Source organism: Anguilla anguilla, chromosome 10 (assembly GCF_013347855.1).
Source record: "Anguilla anguilla isolate fAngAng1 chromosome 10, fAngAng1.pri, whole genome shotgun sequence".
Classification (NCBI taxonomy): Eukaryota; Metazoa; Chordata; class Actinopteri; order Anguilliformes; family Anguillidae; genus Anguilla; species Anguilla anguilla.
This window is the reverse complement of record NC_049210.1, coordinates 35,942,905-35,963,064: the sequence shown is the minus strand read 5'-3', so window position 1 is coordinate 35,963,064 and position 20,160 is coordinate 35,942,905. Positions and strand designations below refer to the sequence as shown.

At 40.8% G+C, this 20,160-nt stretch overlaps 2 protein-coding genes across 10 annotated transcripts in view; one reads left to right on the top strand and one right to left on the bottom strand.

The window, feature by feature from the left end:
- rtkn (rhotekin) overlaps positions 1–4,969 on the top strand; it is a 72,986-nt gene extending 68,017 nt beyond the window's left edge. For all 9 annotated transcript variants that reach the window (XM_035378920.1, XM_035378919.1, XM_035378917.1 and 6 more), the window contains one exon: positions 1,109–4,969. In XM_035378920.1, coding sequence (XP_035234811.1) covers positions 1,109–1,734 — 626 coding nt within the window. In that variant the 3' untranslated portion in view covers positions 1,735–4,969. The remainder of the gene's footprint in view (positions 1–1,108) is intronic.
- Positions 4,970–12,039: 7,070 nt separating this feature from the next.
- LOC118206327 lies at positions 12,040–20,090 on the bottom strand. The gene is made up of 6 exons (XM_035378928.1): positions 19,747–20,090; positions 18,495–18,675; positions 18,236–18,288; positions 15,802–15,899; positions 15,181–15,337; positions 12,040–14,543 (listed from the first exon to the last, which is right to left on the bottom strand). Exons 2-6 carry the CDS (start codon positions 18,637–18,639, stop codon positions 13,197–13,199), a joined length of 1,800 nt encoding a protein of 599 aa, XP_035234819.1. The 5' UTR covers positions 18,640–18,675; positions 19,747–20,090; the 3' UTR covers positions 12,040–13,196.
- Positions 20,091–20,160: the final 70 nt, after the last annotated feature.

The following is a 20,160-nucleotide window of genomic DNA, read 5'->3' as shown; positions in this document are numbered from 1 at the left end:
TGAAACTATTTTTGTCACACCGGAGATATTTTACAGGTGTTACAATGTGTTTGGCCTCTCTTTCTTAATTTTTTCAGGCCTCTATAGCTCTGAATATTTTCATATGATGAAATGAAACTGATTTGCTATTTTTGCCTACGAAACCATATCACACACACACACAAACACACACTTAAAATTGGACTGTGTGTGCGTGTGAGGTGGTTCAATTATTTAATTAGAAAAGGTCCATCATTTGGACCACACCTTCCTGGGAAAAATGCAGGTCACCGAGTTCTCCCCTATTGATGTGACTGCCCCAGGCAAATGTCCTGTAAAACAATAAATCAACTAAATATGGCTGTTATGATTAATTATGTACCCTGGAGGAAACTGCAGCATGGTTCCAGTCAATTCCAGGTTTTAAGCTGGTCCAGCAGGTTTGAAGCTGGTTCTGGAGATGATCAAGCTGGCAGAAAGATGGTTGAGATAGTAGCAACCATCCAGCTGGTGGGCCAGCTTGGTACAGACAACAGACCATCACCAAATTCCAGATGATATCTAGCTGGAGCCGGTTCCAGCTGGATTCCATCATATACTGGTAGTTAGAATTTCCGCCAGGGCAGTAGTGACAACATATCGATCTTGCCCTAAAAAGATTTTTAAAAAGACATCAAAATGTTACAGGGTGGAGTAGATTAAATGTTTATAGCCCTCGTGGGCAATTTGCTTTGCAGTCTGTCTCATTTAAGTTGCAAACAATGTCAGACAGTTGCAGTCACATCATCTTTTGTTTTTAGATCGAGGAAAGGAAATAAAATGGCACTGAAATTGCCACTGGTGTTTCACTAAAACGAGAGAAGCAATCAAGTTGTCGAGATGGACTTATTTCTTCATATCACAGTCGATGAACCACATTACAGTGACACATGGAATTATGGGACAGGGAACATCTAAAGTTCTGTATAATTTTGTGCCACATTTTTTATTGTAACAAGTCCAGACTGTAGTATCCTTGAACGGCTGCACTGGTTTTCATGTGGTTTTAGACACTGTCCATGTACTCTAGTGCAATAAAAAAGGTTCTTCTGTGGTTTTAACAGCTGTTGCCTTCTGCTCCTCCCCCCAGTTATTGACACCTCAGATGACATCAGCACCGTGACGGACATCCTGACTCAGCGCATGCAGGAGTTTGAGTTGAGGAGCAGGCTGGGGTCCACTCCCCCCTGGATGGCCCTGTTCGAGGAGTCCCCCAACCGTCACCACCACCATCGCCCGCCCCGCGCCCACTGCCGCACCCCGCACAGCCCCCTCAGCCCCCGCCTGGGCCTGCTCTCCTCAGACGCCAGCCTGACGTCGGAGAGCGACAGCCCCTGCAGCGCCAGCCCCTGCTCCCGCCGCGGCTGGGGCGACACCCCCTCCCGCTTCCGCCCGCGAACTCTCTCGCTGGACGCCAAGCTCACCGGCCTGCGGGGGAGGAGGTACGGGGGGCTGCCCTGCGCCTGCCAGGCCCCGCCCTCCGTCTCCGCCTCGGTCTCCGCCTCTCCCGCCTCCACCTCCTCCTCCTCCTCCTCCCGACCCCCCCAGAAGGGCCTGTCCTGCTCTAGCTCCACCTCCAGCAACAGCTCCAGCGAGGGCAGCAGCACCCCGGAGTCCGACGGCAGCCCCTTCTCCCGCCCCAGCCCGGCCCGCCGCAGCATGAGGAACCTGCGCGCCAAGCTAGACCCCCGAAACTGGCTGCAGAGTCAGGTATAGGCCCCCCTCTCCCTCCATCCCTACTCCAGCCCACCTTGTGCTTGACTGGAGCCTTCTGGAAAGAATGATTCTCCTGGCAGCAGATGATCCACAGCTAAAACAGGACCCCCATGTGACACAGCCTCCTTCCCTCTGTGCGTGATATGGACCATGGACTGTCTCTCTCTTTCTCCCTCCCTGGTGTGGAGCCAGGCCCAGAAGGAGCATTTTAGCAGTCACCTTAATCTTTTAGTGTCTTCATCCCGAATTTCTGATCATACTGATTGTTTTACGCCGGTGTAAAATTAAAAAATCTGTGTCGTCAGAGCACAAACTAGATGAATCCTCTTCTGTATAGCACGGTTATTCAAGCAGTATTAAGCTGTCAACAAGAAAGTGGTTTCAAAGTCATTAAAAAATCTGGGATTGATCCACACCCCATCCTCTGAGATACCTCCTGCATTCAATAATTTAATCAGAATTTCAGAAGGAAGAGGAACTGTCCCTCCTATGTGCAATGAACTAAAACATGGCCGACCTCCACAGCGGTGGGATTGGCTGACTCAACAGTTCACCACAGGGCCTGAGGTGTGATTAAATGACTCAACAGTTTACCACACAGCCTGAGCACCTCGTCTCATCATGGATACTTTCACAGTTTCACAGCCTTGACTCTCAAACTGTGTGCGTTCCACTGTTAAGCATGGTTTCTTTAATAAGAAAAATAGAAGAAGTGTTACAAATCGGTACCAGGGCACACACTGTGCCTGTTGAGCTCACACTGCTAATGCAAAGCTGGTATGTGCAGAATGGAACAGAGGGAACTCCTTGATTCAGAGCAATGCATCATGAACCAATGTGAAATTAAATGACTTGTGAATGTGATTTATGGGCAATGTTGATCTGAGGCTACTGTAATTTAACAGAGTTATCAGGGCACTCCCAAATTCACACTTTGAGGTCATGTTTTTGATGCGCAAGGTCATTCCAGAAAAGAGCTGATTGGTCGAGCCTGCCCTGGTGGAAATTCTAGGTACCAGCCTAAGATAGAATCTAGCTGGAACCAGCTTCTGCTTCCACTGGAAACCATCTGGAATTTGGTGATGGCCTGGTGTCTGTACCAAGCTGACCCACCAGCTGGACAATGACGTGCCAGCATGGTTGCCATCTCAAGCATCTTGTTGCCAACTCGAGCATCTCCAAACAAGCAGGACCAGCTTCAGATAAGCTGGATCAGCTTTAAACCCAACTGGAACCAAGCTGAAATTTCCACCAGGGTGTAAGGCAACCAAATATGTACAAATATGCACCATTAACTCCAGTTCGAGGGCTGTGAGAAAAGCTGCTGTTTTACTATTTCTCACTCTTTACTCCACTGCTACACTTGTCCCGCTCCTGTCCAGCTTTCAAGAAGCAAGATGACAAACACTAAGCATTGCTTCTGTTAGTGCAAGGCTCTTTCTGCTCCTCACACAATGTATTATGTGAAATTCTAAAGCCATTTACAATCCCTGGGAATTTTCAGCTGGAAGGGGAAAGAAGATTCTAGCCTTTTAATATGATATTAAGCATTGGCACATACCAGTTGCTACTGTGGTAACCTCAAGGATGCACTATATTGAAGTTTACAGTGAATATTTATCAGCAAGATAAATAGGGAGACTAATACTGTTGCATTCTCTACTTTACCTCACAATATCATTTTAAGCAATCACACACAAAAATTAACTGTAAAATATCTGCATTATTAGTAAGCTATTATACAGCAGTAGCACATTAAACCTGAAACAATGAATGCAGTCAGGTTATTTCAGCTGTTAAGAGTTTGGACTTGGCTAGGCCCCAACAGTCTTAAAGAGAACCTGAAAAAAAAACACTGAAAAAAAACATTAACAGGAGCATTGCCAATTCCTGGTGTCCACTGATTTGATTTGAAGCCCAGGCATTCTGTTGAATGAAAGTACATCAAAGTAAATGAACAACCGTGAAAACCACACCTCTGCACACCAAGGACAGTCAGCGTCCCTCCAAAAAGGGAGACTATTGAGCCATTAGGCCTGTCTCTGTTGCTCTGTAGTGTTTCTAAACTGTATAAAGCATGTGCAGCTGGTATAAAACAAATTACAATAAAAAATGTATGACAAAAAAGTTGGATTTTGGAATCAAATTAGGGATAGATTTCATTGCAGGTTCCCTGCATGTTAATGTCATTTTCCAGTTAAGATTCCCTTAAGACACGTGCTGACCTTCACACCATGGAATCAGATATGTAAAAGCTTTCTTGGATTCCAATGATTCTGCAGGAAGGTTTTGTTCCTGTCTGGGTGTGATTCAAAGGTTATTTCCAACTATTTTCAGAACAATAGCTCAAGAATCAAGGGGAAGAAATTTGACCGATCAGGATTCAGTGCATGCAGTGTGCAAGTGCCTGGAGACTTGGACAGCCATTTTGACTTGTGTTATGAAAGAAAAATGATCCCCTTTCAAGGCAATGGGTCTCCTGACAAATGGGGATTTTTCACATTATACATTTATGAGTGGGCTTTGCATTTGTTAAACATCCCTTGGTATGTATCTCTAAGTGGTTCTTTTGCCTATTAGTTCAGATAAGATTTATTCATAGAATTTACTGAAACCAGGGAGAAGTTAAATCGCTATATAGTGTATACTATTTTAAATAAATCTATACATTAATAGTATAAACTGTAACCAGTAGTTGTATTTTTGTATTTACTGTATATACTGAAAAGCCTTGCCCCTCTCAAGAACCATTGATCAGGTATTTTAGCTTTGTCCTCAGTATTGATGAGGGAGGCAAGATCTAATGTCCCTCTCCTCTGCAGACAGTACGGTGAAGCCTAGTGTCCCATGTCTCTGCATAACAATGACTGTAAAACTACGCCGCTGTGTCTCCGGCGTCAACCAGAGCTCTGTTCACTTTACTAAAGGTAGATCTGAAATGCTTAAAAGCAACATTTGTGACTGTAAAGTTTTGTAATTTAACTTTTTTCTTCTTTTTTGAGATTAAATGTATTTTGCATTATTGATTTTTGTTATAAATATGACTATATTGATATATAATTTTAAAAGAATACCAGTCTAACTGTAAAGATGGTTACTCTTGAAATGGGAGGTCTGTGGCTGCAATCTGTCTGCATGTGCAGCTACATAGGGGGAGATGAGTGTAACAAGGAATATTTAACTCATTTTAAAGTTTGACATAAAGACAAAAATAAATACTTTATCAATTTGGAAAGTGTCTTTTGTTTTTTCTTCCATAATGCATAATGTTAGTGTACATCCTGTATGTCAGAGATTCAAGAAATTATTCTGTCAATTGTTTCGTCCTGTTCATTAACACAGTGACCGTGAACAGCTCCAGGTGAGAAGCACAGTGTTGAGTATGCACATGTAAACCAGTTTGGCTCATGAAATGGCATTTAGAACGCTAATGGTTACACATCGATAGGTGGACAGTGATACCGACCTGTATTTTCTCTATGGTTTCTCTAAGTTTCTCTATGTAATAGTGATAGCGTACTATGTGTCCTGTTTATCTGATCAATGCTTGGGATTTTGCAATTCTGCTTTGCTTTTGGATAAAACATCCATAAAGTGTTTTGCTGGGCTATTTTCATGTCGCCATTGACAATTTAATTAATAATGATATAACACAGTCTTCATTTAATATAGTATTGGGATGGCAGGTATGCCATCCCGCCAAGTTACGCCTTGGCGGGGGCATGCCCCATACCTATACAGCACCGAGAGTTTGGCACTTTTCAGGGTTCCCCACAGAAATAACCACAACAGCCACAGACACTCAGCTCTTAAAAAACATTAAATTCTGTACATTCTGACCCCATTTCAACAGACAGATTTCATAAATAACTTCACATGTCCACGCAATAAAGCCCCAAACTAAGGGGATTTTGCGTTTTCTCCTTCTTCTTCTTCTCTTTCTTCTTCTCTTTCTTCTTCTTCTTCTTCTCATTTTATTTTTCCTGCCGCCTATCCCACTAACAACATGTCTCCCCATTGGACATTTCACTGACACCAGCCAAATCTTCACCTACACGACCCAATCAAAAACGCACATACACACGCAAAATACCCATACCTTTTTACTCTGAAACATTCCCAGGGTAAATAGCTAGTCCGCCTATGGCCTAGTGGGCAAGGTTACAGTCTTGGGAACACGGGGTCCTAGGTTCAAGCCCAGCTAAGAACACCTTTCTTTAAAGGAGTACAATGGTGACTTTCACACTTTCTCAGTTTTATGTGCTATTTCCACAAGAGGCATTGAAGAAACACAATGAGTAAAGTATTAAATATGTCCGTTCTGTATTTTTGGAGAAATATGCGTTTTAAATTTATCGTCCTATTTTCAACCGGTTGAGAAAGTTCTCAACTTGGTGCCTCACGAACACAGTAACCACTCCCCTTTTCACGCCCCGGAAACCCATGGATAACTCGAGACCCATAGTTTGCGCCGCTGGTTTATGGGCAAGACAATGCAAATATTTAACTAACATTAGGTTCACTTAAATTAGAGTGCCCTTTAAGGACTATTAGATTATTTCTGGTTACATTCATTTAGCTAGCTAAATTCAATTCTGGATATATAAGGGGGTTTCTTCAACTAGGAGCACTTTTGTCCTTGTGAACTTATTAAAAAAAACTTGTTCAAATCACACTTACCACAGTCTCATAAGTTTATCTAATTTGTCTAGTTTTAAGGTCCAAGAGAGGACACGCTGCCATCACAAAATAATTTGGTGATTTTTGACATTTTTTCTGACCCGTAATGAACAAATGTCATTTCCACCACAACTAAATATATGACTATTATTTAAAAATAGTATGACATATGTCACCCCATGATAATATATGACTATTTTCATAGCTAGTTTTGCCAGTTGATACCTTTTTACAATTATTATACATTTGCGAATTAAATTTATTAAATGTCACAAGGACCCAAACGGCTTAATGTACATCCACCACAATCTGAAATATAACGTTGGCTTGGGTAGATACTGTTTTGAAATAAATAAATTGTATTATTGCATTAAGTAGAGTATGATCTCCAAAATTGTGGAGAAATGTTTAATGTATGGTTGTAACTTTTTGATTATTTTCAAAAAATTTGTGCGGTGATGGAAATGACAGGGTGCTGTGGAAATGACATTGTGTTGCGGAAATGACAATTAATGAACACGAATGTAGAAAATATTAAATTGAAAACAGTAGAAACATTTATTTGAAACATTTCTGTTGAACTGTCATGAGACAAAACTGCTTTTACAATGCAAAATAATGGCAAGGCAGAAATGTACATAAGCAATGATACATCAAAATTACATCAAATAATTGTGAGAGTTGGATGTATATTTTAAAAATTTGAATTGGTCTCTTAGATGAACAGTTGTGTATGAGCTACTGTATAGAACTTTAACAACACCCAGTGGAAATGTACCTCATACTTTTCCATACTTTTTGTGCGTAAAATGTGTGTGTATGTGTGTGTGTGCATGTATCCCAATCTTCCATTATGCAGAAGATGATTCAAAATGATAGTACATCTTTGGACTTAAGCATTCTGAGCACTCTAGTCTGGCCCATTATAAACAGTTGTGTGGCTGCACATAATGTGTGTGTGCGTGTGCGTGTATGTACGTGCGGCACATGTGTGTGTGAATGTCTGAATGTGATTAAAGGCCAAATCTAATCAAGGGTTTGACAAATTTCTTTCCAGACTGACACTGGTGCCGTTTGGTCACTGGTACAGGCTCAGGGATAAGTCCTATTACTTTCACGGATTGATACCAGATGATGTCATCTCTCTCTGGCCAATAGAATCGATTGTTATCTATAGACCAATTGTTACCTATGCGACTCATTGTTTTAACAAGAGCACCGCTGTAACCATCAATATCTTGAATGATGCCCAGGTACACATCTCCGTCATAATTGACGGCACACCACTGATCTATAAGCCCCTCGTGTAAGTCCGGAATGTGCTGCAGACCTAAATTGTGGGATGTGTTAGGATGTGATGTGCTGGTTGAGGGGCAAGCTTCCTCCTATCCTGAAACATTGCGGTTTCTGGATTTAATTAATATATAAACACAGTATTACACATATCTATTTTTACAATCCATATTTGTGCCTTATCAACATAGATAGCTCGGGTTTATGTGTTAACACAATGCCTTTCTCATTTCCACCACACTCTTGTCTTTTCCACCACAGAGGGAAGTGTGGTGGAAATGACTGTGGTGGAAATGACATTTCTACAGTATTTTGTGAAAAACTTCAAGGTAGCTTGACATATTAGCTTTGATTTGATAGCTAGCATATGATGCATGCAAAATACACTTATTTAAAATCTGTCCTCTTACAAACTTCCATGAAGGTACAGCATGTTTGGAAATGACATACAATAAAAATATTGTCTGTTCAAGCAATATTTACCTTGATTTTTCTTCAATAGCTGTTCATGAAAATGCACATCTCCTCCATATCAGACATGTGCTCCGTTGCCACTGTCTAGTTCCTTAACAACCACCTACACAATCTCTCATACAGACTTTTTAAAGGGAAATTACATTGCTGTGGTGGAAATGATGGTGATACTGTGAGACAACTATATTTTGTGTAAAAAATAATATTGACAACTCTCTCACATTAAATACTAAAATGTTTTTTTATTATTTGAGTATTACTTTGTTCAGGAACATTAAATGTTTTAATATAAATTATATTTTTACACTTTATTTTCATTGTTTAATTTTAAAAGTCTGGGTGTGGGACAAGGGCAAAACAGTGATATTGAAGCCTATAAGGGTGTTAAAAAGTAAGAAAAAATCATAATGGACACATGGTAAAAAGTTTCTAAGATGGTTTTATTGTTAATTTAACAAAGAGAGAGGGAATTGTACAAAATTATATGTATTTTTAAAAATATGACCAAAGGACATGAAAGTGCTTGTAGTCTAAGAATCACCCATAAGTACAATTCCCGAATATATAAATTCAATTTCCGAATATATAACTTCAATTCTGAATATATAAATTAAATTCTGGATATATAAGTACAATTCCCGAATATATTTACAATTCTGAATATATAAATTCAATTTCTGGATATATAAATTCAATTCTGGATATATAAGTACAATTCCCGAATATATAAATTCAATTTCCGAATATATAACTTCAATTCTGAATATATAAATTACAATTCCGAATATATATATAACTCGGTTTATAATCAGGCATATCACAAGACAGCCGTTTTTACTTTTTGAATTATTTCTTTTTTTTTCTTCATGGGCTACTGAGTGACAAAAACAAGTTTAACATTAGCATCAGTAAAATTTGACAGTACAATCAAGGATAAGCAAACAAAAACGTTAAATAATTAAAATTTGAATGAGGCAATAATTCGGACTTCATTAAGGGGTCCTTATTTTCTTGGTATTAGGACCTTTCAAGTAGGGGCACCAAATTTCACAGGGAATGGCCCAAAGAGCTAGAGAAATAGAAAATAATCTCTTAACCAGCGAGAGTTTCATAGAAACCCTTGCTGCAGCATGCGACAGAATGCCGTGTTATGGCTCAATGGCTAGCTCCAGCGCACACCAAACTACGGAGGAAGAAGTCTGCACGCTATTTCGCCCAGGCTCTCAACCAGGCGAACGGTTTGGAGAAGTGTCTCAGGTTGTAAACAGGAGCAGGGAAACGTTCGCCTGGTTGAGAGCCTCGGCGAAATAGCATGCAGACCTCTTCCTCCGTAGTTTGGTGTGCGCTGGAACTTGGAATGTCATAAAATCAGTTAGCGAGCTATATGTTATGTTATGATTAGCAAATTACGTTTTAGCCAGCTAGCTTGTTAGCAAGCACATATTTGGATATTCAATGTTGAAACTGCAGATGCACGTTTATTTTAGTTGTTAATTGTAATTACAAAATGTATTGACGGACATCGCGACAAGCCTACTTAAGATATATCAGCTGATTTAAAAATGTGTGGGTAGTTTTTATCAGCGATGAAAACAAACAGCTCCTTAATATTTGACACAAAGTTTGCATGACATTGTAATATGGTAAGATTACAAAACACAGGGCCAAGTGACTTGAAAGAATTGAGGAAATATTGGGTAGGATTGCTTTGGAATACATGTTATTAAATTTCGGCGAGGCAAGATAGCCTATATTGTTAATAGTACCGTAACTTGGCGTCATTTTGATATCAATACTTTTAATGGCAGGCCTGGATTTTGGCAGTCTGAATGAATGAGTTATTGACGGTGTATGTCTTGTATGTGTAACTTGGCATTTGTGTACGTTGAAAACGTGTTTTTTATGAGATACCATATTACTTAGCTGAAGCTGAAGTATACTTGGGTTAAGCAGCAAGACAATGATCCAAAACACAAAAGCAAGTCTACATCTGAACGGCTGATAACAAAATGAAAGTTTTGGTGTGGCCTAGTCAAAATCCTGACTTGAAACGAGCAGTTCATTCTTGAAAACCTATCAATTTGTCTGAATTAAAGCAGTTCTGCAAAGAAAAGTGGGCTAAAATTTCTCCACAGCAATGTGAAAGAGTGATCAAATTATAACAGATGTATGGTTACAGTTATTGCTGCTAAAGGTGGTACAACTAGCTACTGGGTTTGAGGGGGAAATTACTTTTTAAAATGGGGGGTATTGTTGTTTATTAACTTTTTTCATTAAATAAATATAATTATTTGAAAAATGTGTTTTGTGTTTACTCAGGTTCCCTATGTCTAATATTACATTCTGTCTAAAGATCTGAAAACATTCATGACAAATGTATGACAAATAGCCTATTCAATGATAGAGGTAATCAGGCAAAATGTTTTCACAGCACTGTACCAGAAAGGTGGCTCAGCAAGTCTTTCCTGACTCAAGTTAATGCTTTTAGATATGTAATGGAACAAATTCTGTGAAATGGTAACCCTCCAGCCAAGAGTGCAATAAATAGTTATACTTGCAAAACCACTCATGCCTTCCTGTCAAAGGGGAATGAAATTGATGTATACTTTTGAGTAAGTGCATTAATGGTGCACATAGATCAGGACAGAAACTGCCTGAAGCTCACAGCCAGTCCTGGCAGAGTAGCATGTTTCATGAATAAAAGCAGGGACAAATCAATGAGTTCAGGTATTTATAGATATTTATATGCTAGCTTGTTTTTGACTTTTGTAGTTCCATTGTGGCAAACCCCTTATTAACACTATCGTTCCTCAGAATACTTGAGGAAGTTCAGTCACTAATGTAGAAATTACCAGTTAGAGCTACTCAATGACTTTTTCAGTACCATTATAGCAAACCCCTTATTAGCACTCTTTCCTCAGACACCTTGAGGAAGTTCAGTCGGTAATGTAGGAATTAACAGCTAGAGCAGGGATGCCAGACTCCAGTAATGGAGGGCCACAGTGTCTGCATTTTTGTGTGCATTTCAGCATGAAGTTAATGGAAGTTACTGATTGCTTGAAGTCCACACACCTTCATTCTGAAACCTAAAATGGCTGCTAATTGACTGGAATCATAAAACCTGCAGAACACTAAAGCACTCCTAAGTCTCTTGGAATTATTTCTACAGGTAGTGACATACCTGTACTTTTGTATGGGAGCACGGGTTTGAAGTGGTTAAAACCCTGGTTCCAAAACAAGGTAGTGAGCTGAATGTTGTACAGGAAGCATCTGCACACCAACAATTGCTGAAATGTTATCATAAATGAGATTTTGTCCAGTAGCACTCAAAGATTCCCTGAAAATGAAGAGGTTGACATAGTGGTGCCATTCAGGGCGAAGTATAGGTCCAGCAGGGGAGAGAAATTAGATGAGTTTTAACTGGAGTTTTAACCAAGTTGAGCTTAAGTCAATTATTTGTCATCCAACTTGAAATATTTTGTGTACGTAATGGAGGGGAGGAAGGAGAGAACAAGTTGCACGTCATCTGTGTAGGAAGAAGTCAGGCTATGAGCGATGACAGAGTCAAGAAATTTGGTTTATAGAGATAAGAGGAGAGGGCCAAGGACTGAACCCTGGGGGACACCTGTTAACGGTTCCTGAAGTCTCGAAACTGTGTGGCCCACCCAATACAACCATGCAACCTGGAAGGAAGGACAGTCAAGGTAGGAAGCAAGCCGGTGGTGAGCTGAAATATTACTGTGTTTGTGAGGGAGTACTGAACCGCAGTTAGTGTGTTTTACACCACACACACTGGTTCCATTAAAAGCCATCATACAGCGCTTCCAATACAGTATTTTATTCTGCACTTGTAAAAAATATTACAAACACTTCAAAGGCAGATATTTACAGAGTATTGTAAAAAAAAAATATATAACAATATGCATACACAACAGGAAAACATGACAGCATAAAGCTCACAGCTTTGTTTCATAATACATATCACAGCTTTTGTTTTGTTAGAAGTTTGCTTGCTTCGAATGTTAACAGGACTAGAAGAATAGGTAAAGACATGATGTATGTGTAGATGTCTGTGTTATGTCAGAACGTCTTGACATAAAGCCAAAGGGTTTATGAGATGAGTATGTTTGTAATGAGGTTGCTATGAAAACAAAGTTGACTCACACAGTACAACAATCAGTTGGATCTTTGTACATCCAACTTCTTATCCTCACATTTCACAGGATTGTGGATACTATTTCCACACTATTTCCATTTATGTACATTCATTGATTAGATTATCAATGCATAAACAATGCAGACTACAACAGAAAATAATTTCTTGCTACATATACAGTATATATACAACATTGTCCCATGTATATTCTATATTGTTCCATTACTTTTTACAATTGGTGACACTATTAATTTCATTCACAAGATTAATATGGAGCAAATAAGGCTTTGACTACTTTATAACACACAAAATCTCTTGCCATAGATGTCAAAACCTTGAAAGATAATTCCTTTATATTCTCATATATTTTACAAAGGAACAATTTTTCATAAAATAAGAAACATAAATATGTCTACATCATACAGTAATGTAAGGTGGTTTTTTAAAAATTGGCTAGCCTTAGCTAATAAAAAAGGAAAACAAGAGAAAACTAATTTACATTACCCAGAGGCTTTAAGCCTCTTGTCTTAAATTTGAGAATGCACATAATATATACATTCACAGCAATGCCCAGTTAATGCCCTCTGAAGTCGCCGAACCTGCATGTCTTTGGTTTTTGAGAGGAAACCAGAGTATCCAGAGAAAACCCAAGGGGAGGAGGAGAGAACTTGCAAACTCCACACAGAAAGGCCCCCTGCCAGGATTCGAACCCATGAACCTTCTGTGAATAACGTGAAGGACTGCGATTGGACCCGGGTTAAATGTTGCCCCTTTTGTGCTGGCCGCAGTTCTGGAATGTTCACTTGCGGCTTCCGGAACAGGGGCCCCTTGGGTCACTGGCAGGAGTCCTGTCAGGTCCCTAATATGAGCCAGAGAGGAGCTGCCTTAAGCTCCAGTACTCCGCAGGGGTTAAGCGCATTAGCAGGGATGGAGAGGTGTCGCCCTTGAGCACTTCAGAGGGCCCCATCGTTGTTGCTGGGATACCTTTCAGCAGCTCCAGTGCTACGCCGGGCCCCAGGGTGGACTGGGAGGGTTCCTGCGTGCTTCCTGCAGAGCCCGGGGGGTACCGTGTGGAGGGCGTTGGCCAGGCGCTGGGGCATAGCCTGCCTGCCAGGAGCTCCTGAGCCTCCAGCCACCCCTGGTGAAACGGCCCCACGGCTTTGGGGTCTCTGCACCACGGGTGCGGCCAGTGGGCGTTACCATGGCGATCTGACACTGGCTCCCTGTCCTGCCACCTGTCACACAGCGATCCCCGGTGAACGGGACGAAGGCTCTCCTCTCCTTTTACGATACCGTTCCAGTGTACAGACTCCCCAAACGAGCTCCTCCTGTCCGGATCTCGAAATGAGAATCCCAGCTCGGACGCATCATCATGCTTTGTGGGGCGTGGTTCCGTGACGCCCTGTTGACACCACTGTTTCCCTGATGATGTCACCACTCCCTCTGCTCCCCTGACTCTGGCTTTGAGCAGAAGCGAAGCAAATTCTGTCTGCATTTTTCCCAAGGAGCCGGCAGAGGGGTTGGGAAAGGAATGGTTGAGTTTGAAGGGCCCCTCCACCTCTCCTGTCTGCAGGGGGTATTTCCGCTCTTGGGTCTTGTTAACGGTGATGTCCGGTGGGCCACAGGTGCTTCTCAGTGGGGGTGGGGGGTAGAGGTAAGTGTTGGTAGGGGGTGGGGAGGACAGAGAAATGTCACTGGAGGTGGTCAGGTCAATGATTTTTTCCTGGACACTAATGGACTCAAATTCCAGTTGAGTCTGTTCAGCTTCTCTAGTTGGCAGGTTACTCGGCAACCTGTACACATTTCCCTCTTGAAAACACCAGGCTTGATACAGGGAGGACACCCGGTTCAAGAACTTGGGCACTTTCTTGTCGGTGGGCAGGGTGAAGGAAGGCAGTCGTCGGCCCACGGGGTCCCGCCCACGCCCCCAGCAGCTGAGGTTTAGCGGCTGCTCGCAGCCAGAGGAGGAGCCAATCTGCCTCGACCTGTCAATCACTGCCCGTTGGGCCAATGAGCTTAGCTCCTGGTGGGAGTGGGAGTGGAGGTAGGGATGTAGCCGGGGGTGCGCATGGGGTTGATTGTTGGTTTGAGGAGGTGGAATGTTGGGGTACAGAGTGTGGTAGGAGGGTGGGTCCCCATTCGGTTGGTAGTCCGATGTTTTTGGGGTGATCCTTACTGTGCAGTCTGTAGAGATGTCCGGAGATCTCTGGCAACACAGGGGAAGAGAAGGACGATTAAATTAAAGGATAATTACACCCTAGATCACTTTTTTTTTATCAGTAAATGTGCTTGTATGAAACATTTGAATCCATGCCATTATTTCAACATTTCTGAAACAATATCATTTGGCAGAAAAAAACATCTTAGAGAGGTGCTCCTCTCTAGCATTTAATAAATGCTTTCTGCATTTCACTCTGGCCCTGCCCAAATTATGATGTCAGCGTAGCTTTATGGAAGTACTACCAAGTCATATAAATGTCAATCAAGATATCTAACTGGAAAATTGTTGCCGCCCACAAATTTGTATGTTTACTTTTTAATACAACAGAACACTGCCAGCACCTGATTGGCTAGATTGGTCTCCACCTGATGCTTTCAAACTGGAGAGACATGTCGGCCTGTTCCTAAACCTTCTCATATTCCATCCAAACAGTCCACTAAAATGCATTTCTGAAAACATTTGAGGCGAGAAATAGGCCTTGTAATTGCTGAATCTTGATTTATATTTGATTTGCAATGCCCAGTCTGACAGTTTGTTATATAATAACATAAATGTATTTGACTGCAGCTGGGGCTGTGAGTGGAGGTTAGGGGTGGAGAGGAGAGGAGAGGGAGGTGCGTACCTGGGTGAGTGTAGGATTTGGGAGTGTGCAGGCTGCACTGCGTTTACTACCCCTCAAGCTGTCCTCATCCAGCAATGAGGGGCTGTGGTGACGAGGGCGTTTTAGACTAGGGGGCGGAGTCTTCTGCATCAGGTGACGGTCGTAGGGCAGAAGGAGCCTGGGAAAGCAGTACAATGAGAACAGAGCACCAGACACATATGCATACGCAAACACACTCTTACGCACGCACGCACACACATATACACATGCACGCACACTTAGGATGCTACCACATTCACAGTGTCACGCACCACTACCACAAAGAGCTCTAACACACCTCGCACATGCCACCAACATGCAAACTCACACATACCCATATACACACATAGATACATACACCCATCCATACATACATACATACATGCACACATACATACAGTGCATACATTCAAACGTAAATACACACACACACACACACACACCAGCAGGGAGGAATCTAGCTCCAGATGCGTCAGGAGCAAACCCATGTGATCAGGGTGATCAGAGAGAGGAAGGCCACGGAAAGGCTCACGGTCAAACAAAGCAAGGGCAGCGGCAGAAGCCGTCCCGCCAGCGTGGGGCCTGCGGAGGCCTGTGTCTCACTTTTCGTAATGCCGACGGGTGCTGGTGGCTGCGCTGGTGCTCCGGGGGTCCGCCCCCAACATGCTGTACACCTGCTTCCACTTCTGCTGCGCCGTCACCTGGGAGAGAGGGGCAGAGGCGCACCTGGACGTCAGCTTCAGATCTGAATCAAATAACTTTCCCAAATCAGGGCCGCCCGACCCTGTTCCTGGAGATCGACTATCCTGCATGCTTTCAGTGCAACCCTAACCCCTCATTGAACAGCTAGAGATCTCATTGAGCTACTAATTAGATGAATCAGGTGTGCCTGCTTTGGGTTTAAATGAAAACCTACTGGACAGTGGATCTCCAGGAACAGGGTTGGACAACCCTGCTCTAAATTCTGTATCCCTTCTTCCTGTTGGAAATTTCAATGTATTTTCTCCAACATACACAAGAAAATTATTTCATGTGATTGCATGTATTGGCTAGTAGCATTGAAAAAAAAAAAAGATCAGGGAGTCTTTTCCAATTTTACAGGCATATGTATTCAAATATATTCAGGACCTTTCAGCAAGATGTGATAGCAGACCTACGACGAGAAAGTAGCATTACACAGACAGACGTCAAGCTGCAACCAGACAGTTGCATTACACTGCAAATCATTATCTAGTTGTCCTTGCCTGAGATGACATCTTAAAAATGAGATGACATCTTAAAAATGACTAAAAATGTTTTTCATTGCTGTGTACTGGAAATATTCAAGTTATGTGGGCTTAGCTCAAGGGAACAATGCCAGCTCTTCAGCACGGTCTCTTATCGGCTCTTGAGTGAGGCACTTAAGGCTATATTGCTTCAATAAATATTCAGCTGTAAAAAAGGATTGCGTGTAAAAAATGAAAAGCAAGTTGTACAAGCTGCTGTGGATAAGAGCAACTTATAAATAAAAAACGAGAATGTAAAACGTAATGTAAAATGTAAACTTAACATTGTTTGATTGTTTCATTGTATATCTTGCTGTTCTATGACAGACACACACAAAGGCACACACGTACACAAGCATACACACACACACACACAATAATAATAAATGACTACAATAACCAGGAATAAAACCTTCAGCTTTTCAGTTATAAAAGACATTCCTGTGGCATTCAGCACGTTTCTGCACACAACTTTTCACAAAAGAACAAAAAAAACCTTTGAATCAAAAGCCTTTTTGTTTGATTCTAACAAAAGTAAAACATCTCTTTTTTTAAACAATTTTTTTTTCACACAAAATGTGTGGTAAGCAAATCATTACCTGTATGTTGTATATTCAGTGTCAAACTACTTTGCATTTGGCCATCCCCCAAAGAGATCCCAGAAGTCATTTTACTGTAAGTGGAGTCTCCTTTCATGCATTTGGCCAACTTGTTAAACCCATGTAGCTCAATAGACTGGGATCCACTGGCTAATGTTTTATGTGACCTTTGACCCGGGCTAACTGGGATGGATTGAATCTGTCTCTAATTACATTTCTCTCTGGCAGTCTGGGAAGAGATGGGGCTCCTTAGAAACCCACGGCAAGAAAAATGTTATCAGGAGGGAACAGGTCTTCTGCTAGAGGTTCTGAGTCCTTTAAATTGACATCCTGTAGCAGGAAGTACTGTAAAATGAACTGCTGTTCTACTGTGCGTAATGTATAGTGCTTAAGGAAAAAAACATCATATCCATGAAAAAGTAATAATAAAAAATATTAAACTAAAACTTAAAATGCTTATTATTCTCTTTTAGTCTAGATATTGATTATTGGGCTGACATGATATAAAATTTGATCCAAAAGTTGATTTTATTAAGCACAACTTTCAAGCATCTCGCTGTTTAACTCAGAATTTCAGAATTTTACTTACTTTACTGCATAATCATCGATCGTGAAATATGATGGGTTTAGTTATCTCAAATATTTGAATTGGAAAAACATTTTGGGTCCTGCCAGCTGAATGTAAGCAAATATACTACAATATATGTCAATAATATCTGAAATATCCAAGCATTTAAAACATTCAAGCAATGTTAAAGGAAAAACAGACATTCACAAAGCCTCCTCAAGCATGGATAATGACTTAATTAAACCTGAATCCTTTATGAGAAAATTATTTATGAAGGATTAAAAGACATGTCCTCAAATGTGACAGAACACATGATATCTCTTGACTGAAGGGTTTACCCTTGACCAAATGCTAATTATGGCCTTATGTTATGCTTTGGTAATAATGAAGTTATTCATGAAGCCTTTCATGTTTCATATTTTCATTTTTATACAGTATGAGCAATGTTCATTTTTAGTGTGGATGGTATATGTGCAAATTTTTGGAATATATATTTTTAATTCAAGAACAAAGTGTTAATTGATTCTACAAGTGGTTGTGTTTCCTAGTGGACAATTCAGTAGGCGTAAGATCAGAATCTGACACGGGACTGTCAAAACTCCTACCTGATCAAAGCCTCCCAGTTTCTGCACGGTCTTGTACAGCAAAAACAGATCAACTGGAAAGAAAAATAAATCATTTTTGATTTAAATTGATAATAGTTTTCTATAGGCTCCACCCAATAGTCTCCAAATCAGTACGTATGCATTTCTATGTTTGTGCAGGTGTTTGTGTGTGTTCGTGGATGTGCATGTGTGCAGCTGTACATGTGCATATGTTCATGCATATGTGTGTGTGTGTGTGTGTGTATGTGTTTTCACTCACGTTCCTTGAAGCCTAGCTGCGGTATCCTTTCAATGGGTAGATCTCTGCTGTCCATGAACTGAAAGAGGTCCTTCAGGAAGTGAGCCTTCACCCGAACCTCCCACTCATTCGAAGCCTGAGCTCCCTCTACCTCCTCAGCCAACATAGTGCCTCACCTGGTGCACAAGCACTGTGTTCAACCCTTTAAGGAATAAGGTATCACAAATATGTGACTATAATATTCTTAACTGAACATTCTAATGCTGATGTAAAAATCACGACTGGCAATTGAAAGCAATGTGGTTCCGGAAACATCGACTTATAATTTTGAAAAAAAAAAGAAAAAAGAAACATTCCAAAAAACCTGCTCTTCAGAGGGTTGATCATAACCACACCTGCCACAAAGGGCTTTTGAGCAGGGGACAATGGAAACACCCCAGTGAAGAATCAGGAAAACTTGTCTGGAATTCAGGGGTGACGTCATGATACATTTCCTACCATACGCTGTTTTGAATTTATGGATGGAATGCTTAGCTGGCTCTGCCAAGATAAATAGACCGGAATTCAGACACTGATATCGTTTGAGATAAAAGTCCAGTTAACATGGCTGCGTAATGAGTTGTAAAGGTGGTTCTTCCATAAATTTAACACTTCTTTCTCTTCCATGTAATTTTTAACATGTTTGGCTTCAAAAAAAGTGAGAATGTTTCATTGGTTTTGTTGTCAGGATGAACACATAATCTTATTTGCCAACAGCAAATTTATGAACTCACAGGGGTTAAATTCCATATAATGCATTTGATATAATTCAAATGCAACATTTGCCTGTTGGGTTAAGCCACTCACAAACCTGCAACTGAATAATTTAAAAACAAGGTAACCAAGGTTACCAGATATTTTAATTGCCTAGTCTCTGCTATTTTAAAACTTTTTGCCAATTATCAGTACCAAATGCAGATAATTATTTATTTCTAAACAACACAAAAATTTTGTGCCTGTGCAAGCAACAATGTCTATAATTAAAATTTAAAATTTTGGAAACACAATTTTCTATGTGTATTATTTTGTTAAATGCAAAATGTTATATCCACTGTATTATATTATTAAATAGTCTTAAGTGTAAAGCCCAGAGACATCAATATTATTTCATTTCAAAATCTTAGGGCTTTGTAAACAGATAGCAGTGCCCATCTTATTTACTTGCAGAACTCACAGACAGCACAGTTTAAAACAGCTATTAAAAATTATGGTTATTAAATTAAACTCTTCTTACCTGTTGCTAGATAACAGGTCGAGCACAGGCTCCAAAACACTTTTTCTTTCTTTCCAATCCCTCTCTCGTTAAGTCCCTTGTAAGTCTGATGAACTTGGCTACTGTATGCAGAACTGTAATCTCTGCCGCAGGATTCCTTCTTCTGTACCTGAGTGACAGAAACAGCTCACTTCTGGGAGTGTTTTGTGTGCGTATCTGTTGAAATCCAAGTGCTCACACCGGTTTTCTTTTTTGTTTTTTTGCAGGACGGGTGCCAAGGCACATGATCACGTTATTACACAGGCTATGAACTATCGGCAACCGCAACCATCCTGCTTATTCAAAATCAAACATAATTAAGTCAAGCGTTCCTCGATTACAATAATTTGACTTACACTATATAAGTACTTACACTAAAGCGAAGGAAACATTTAT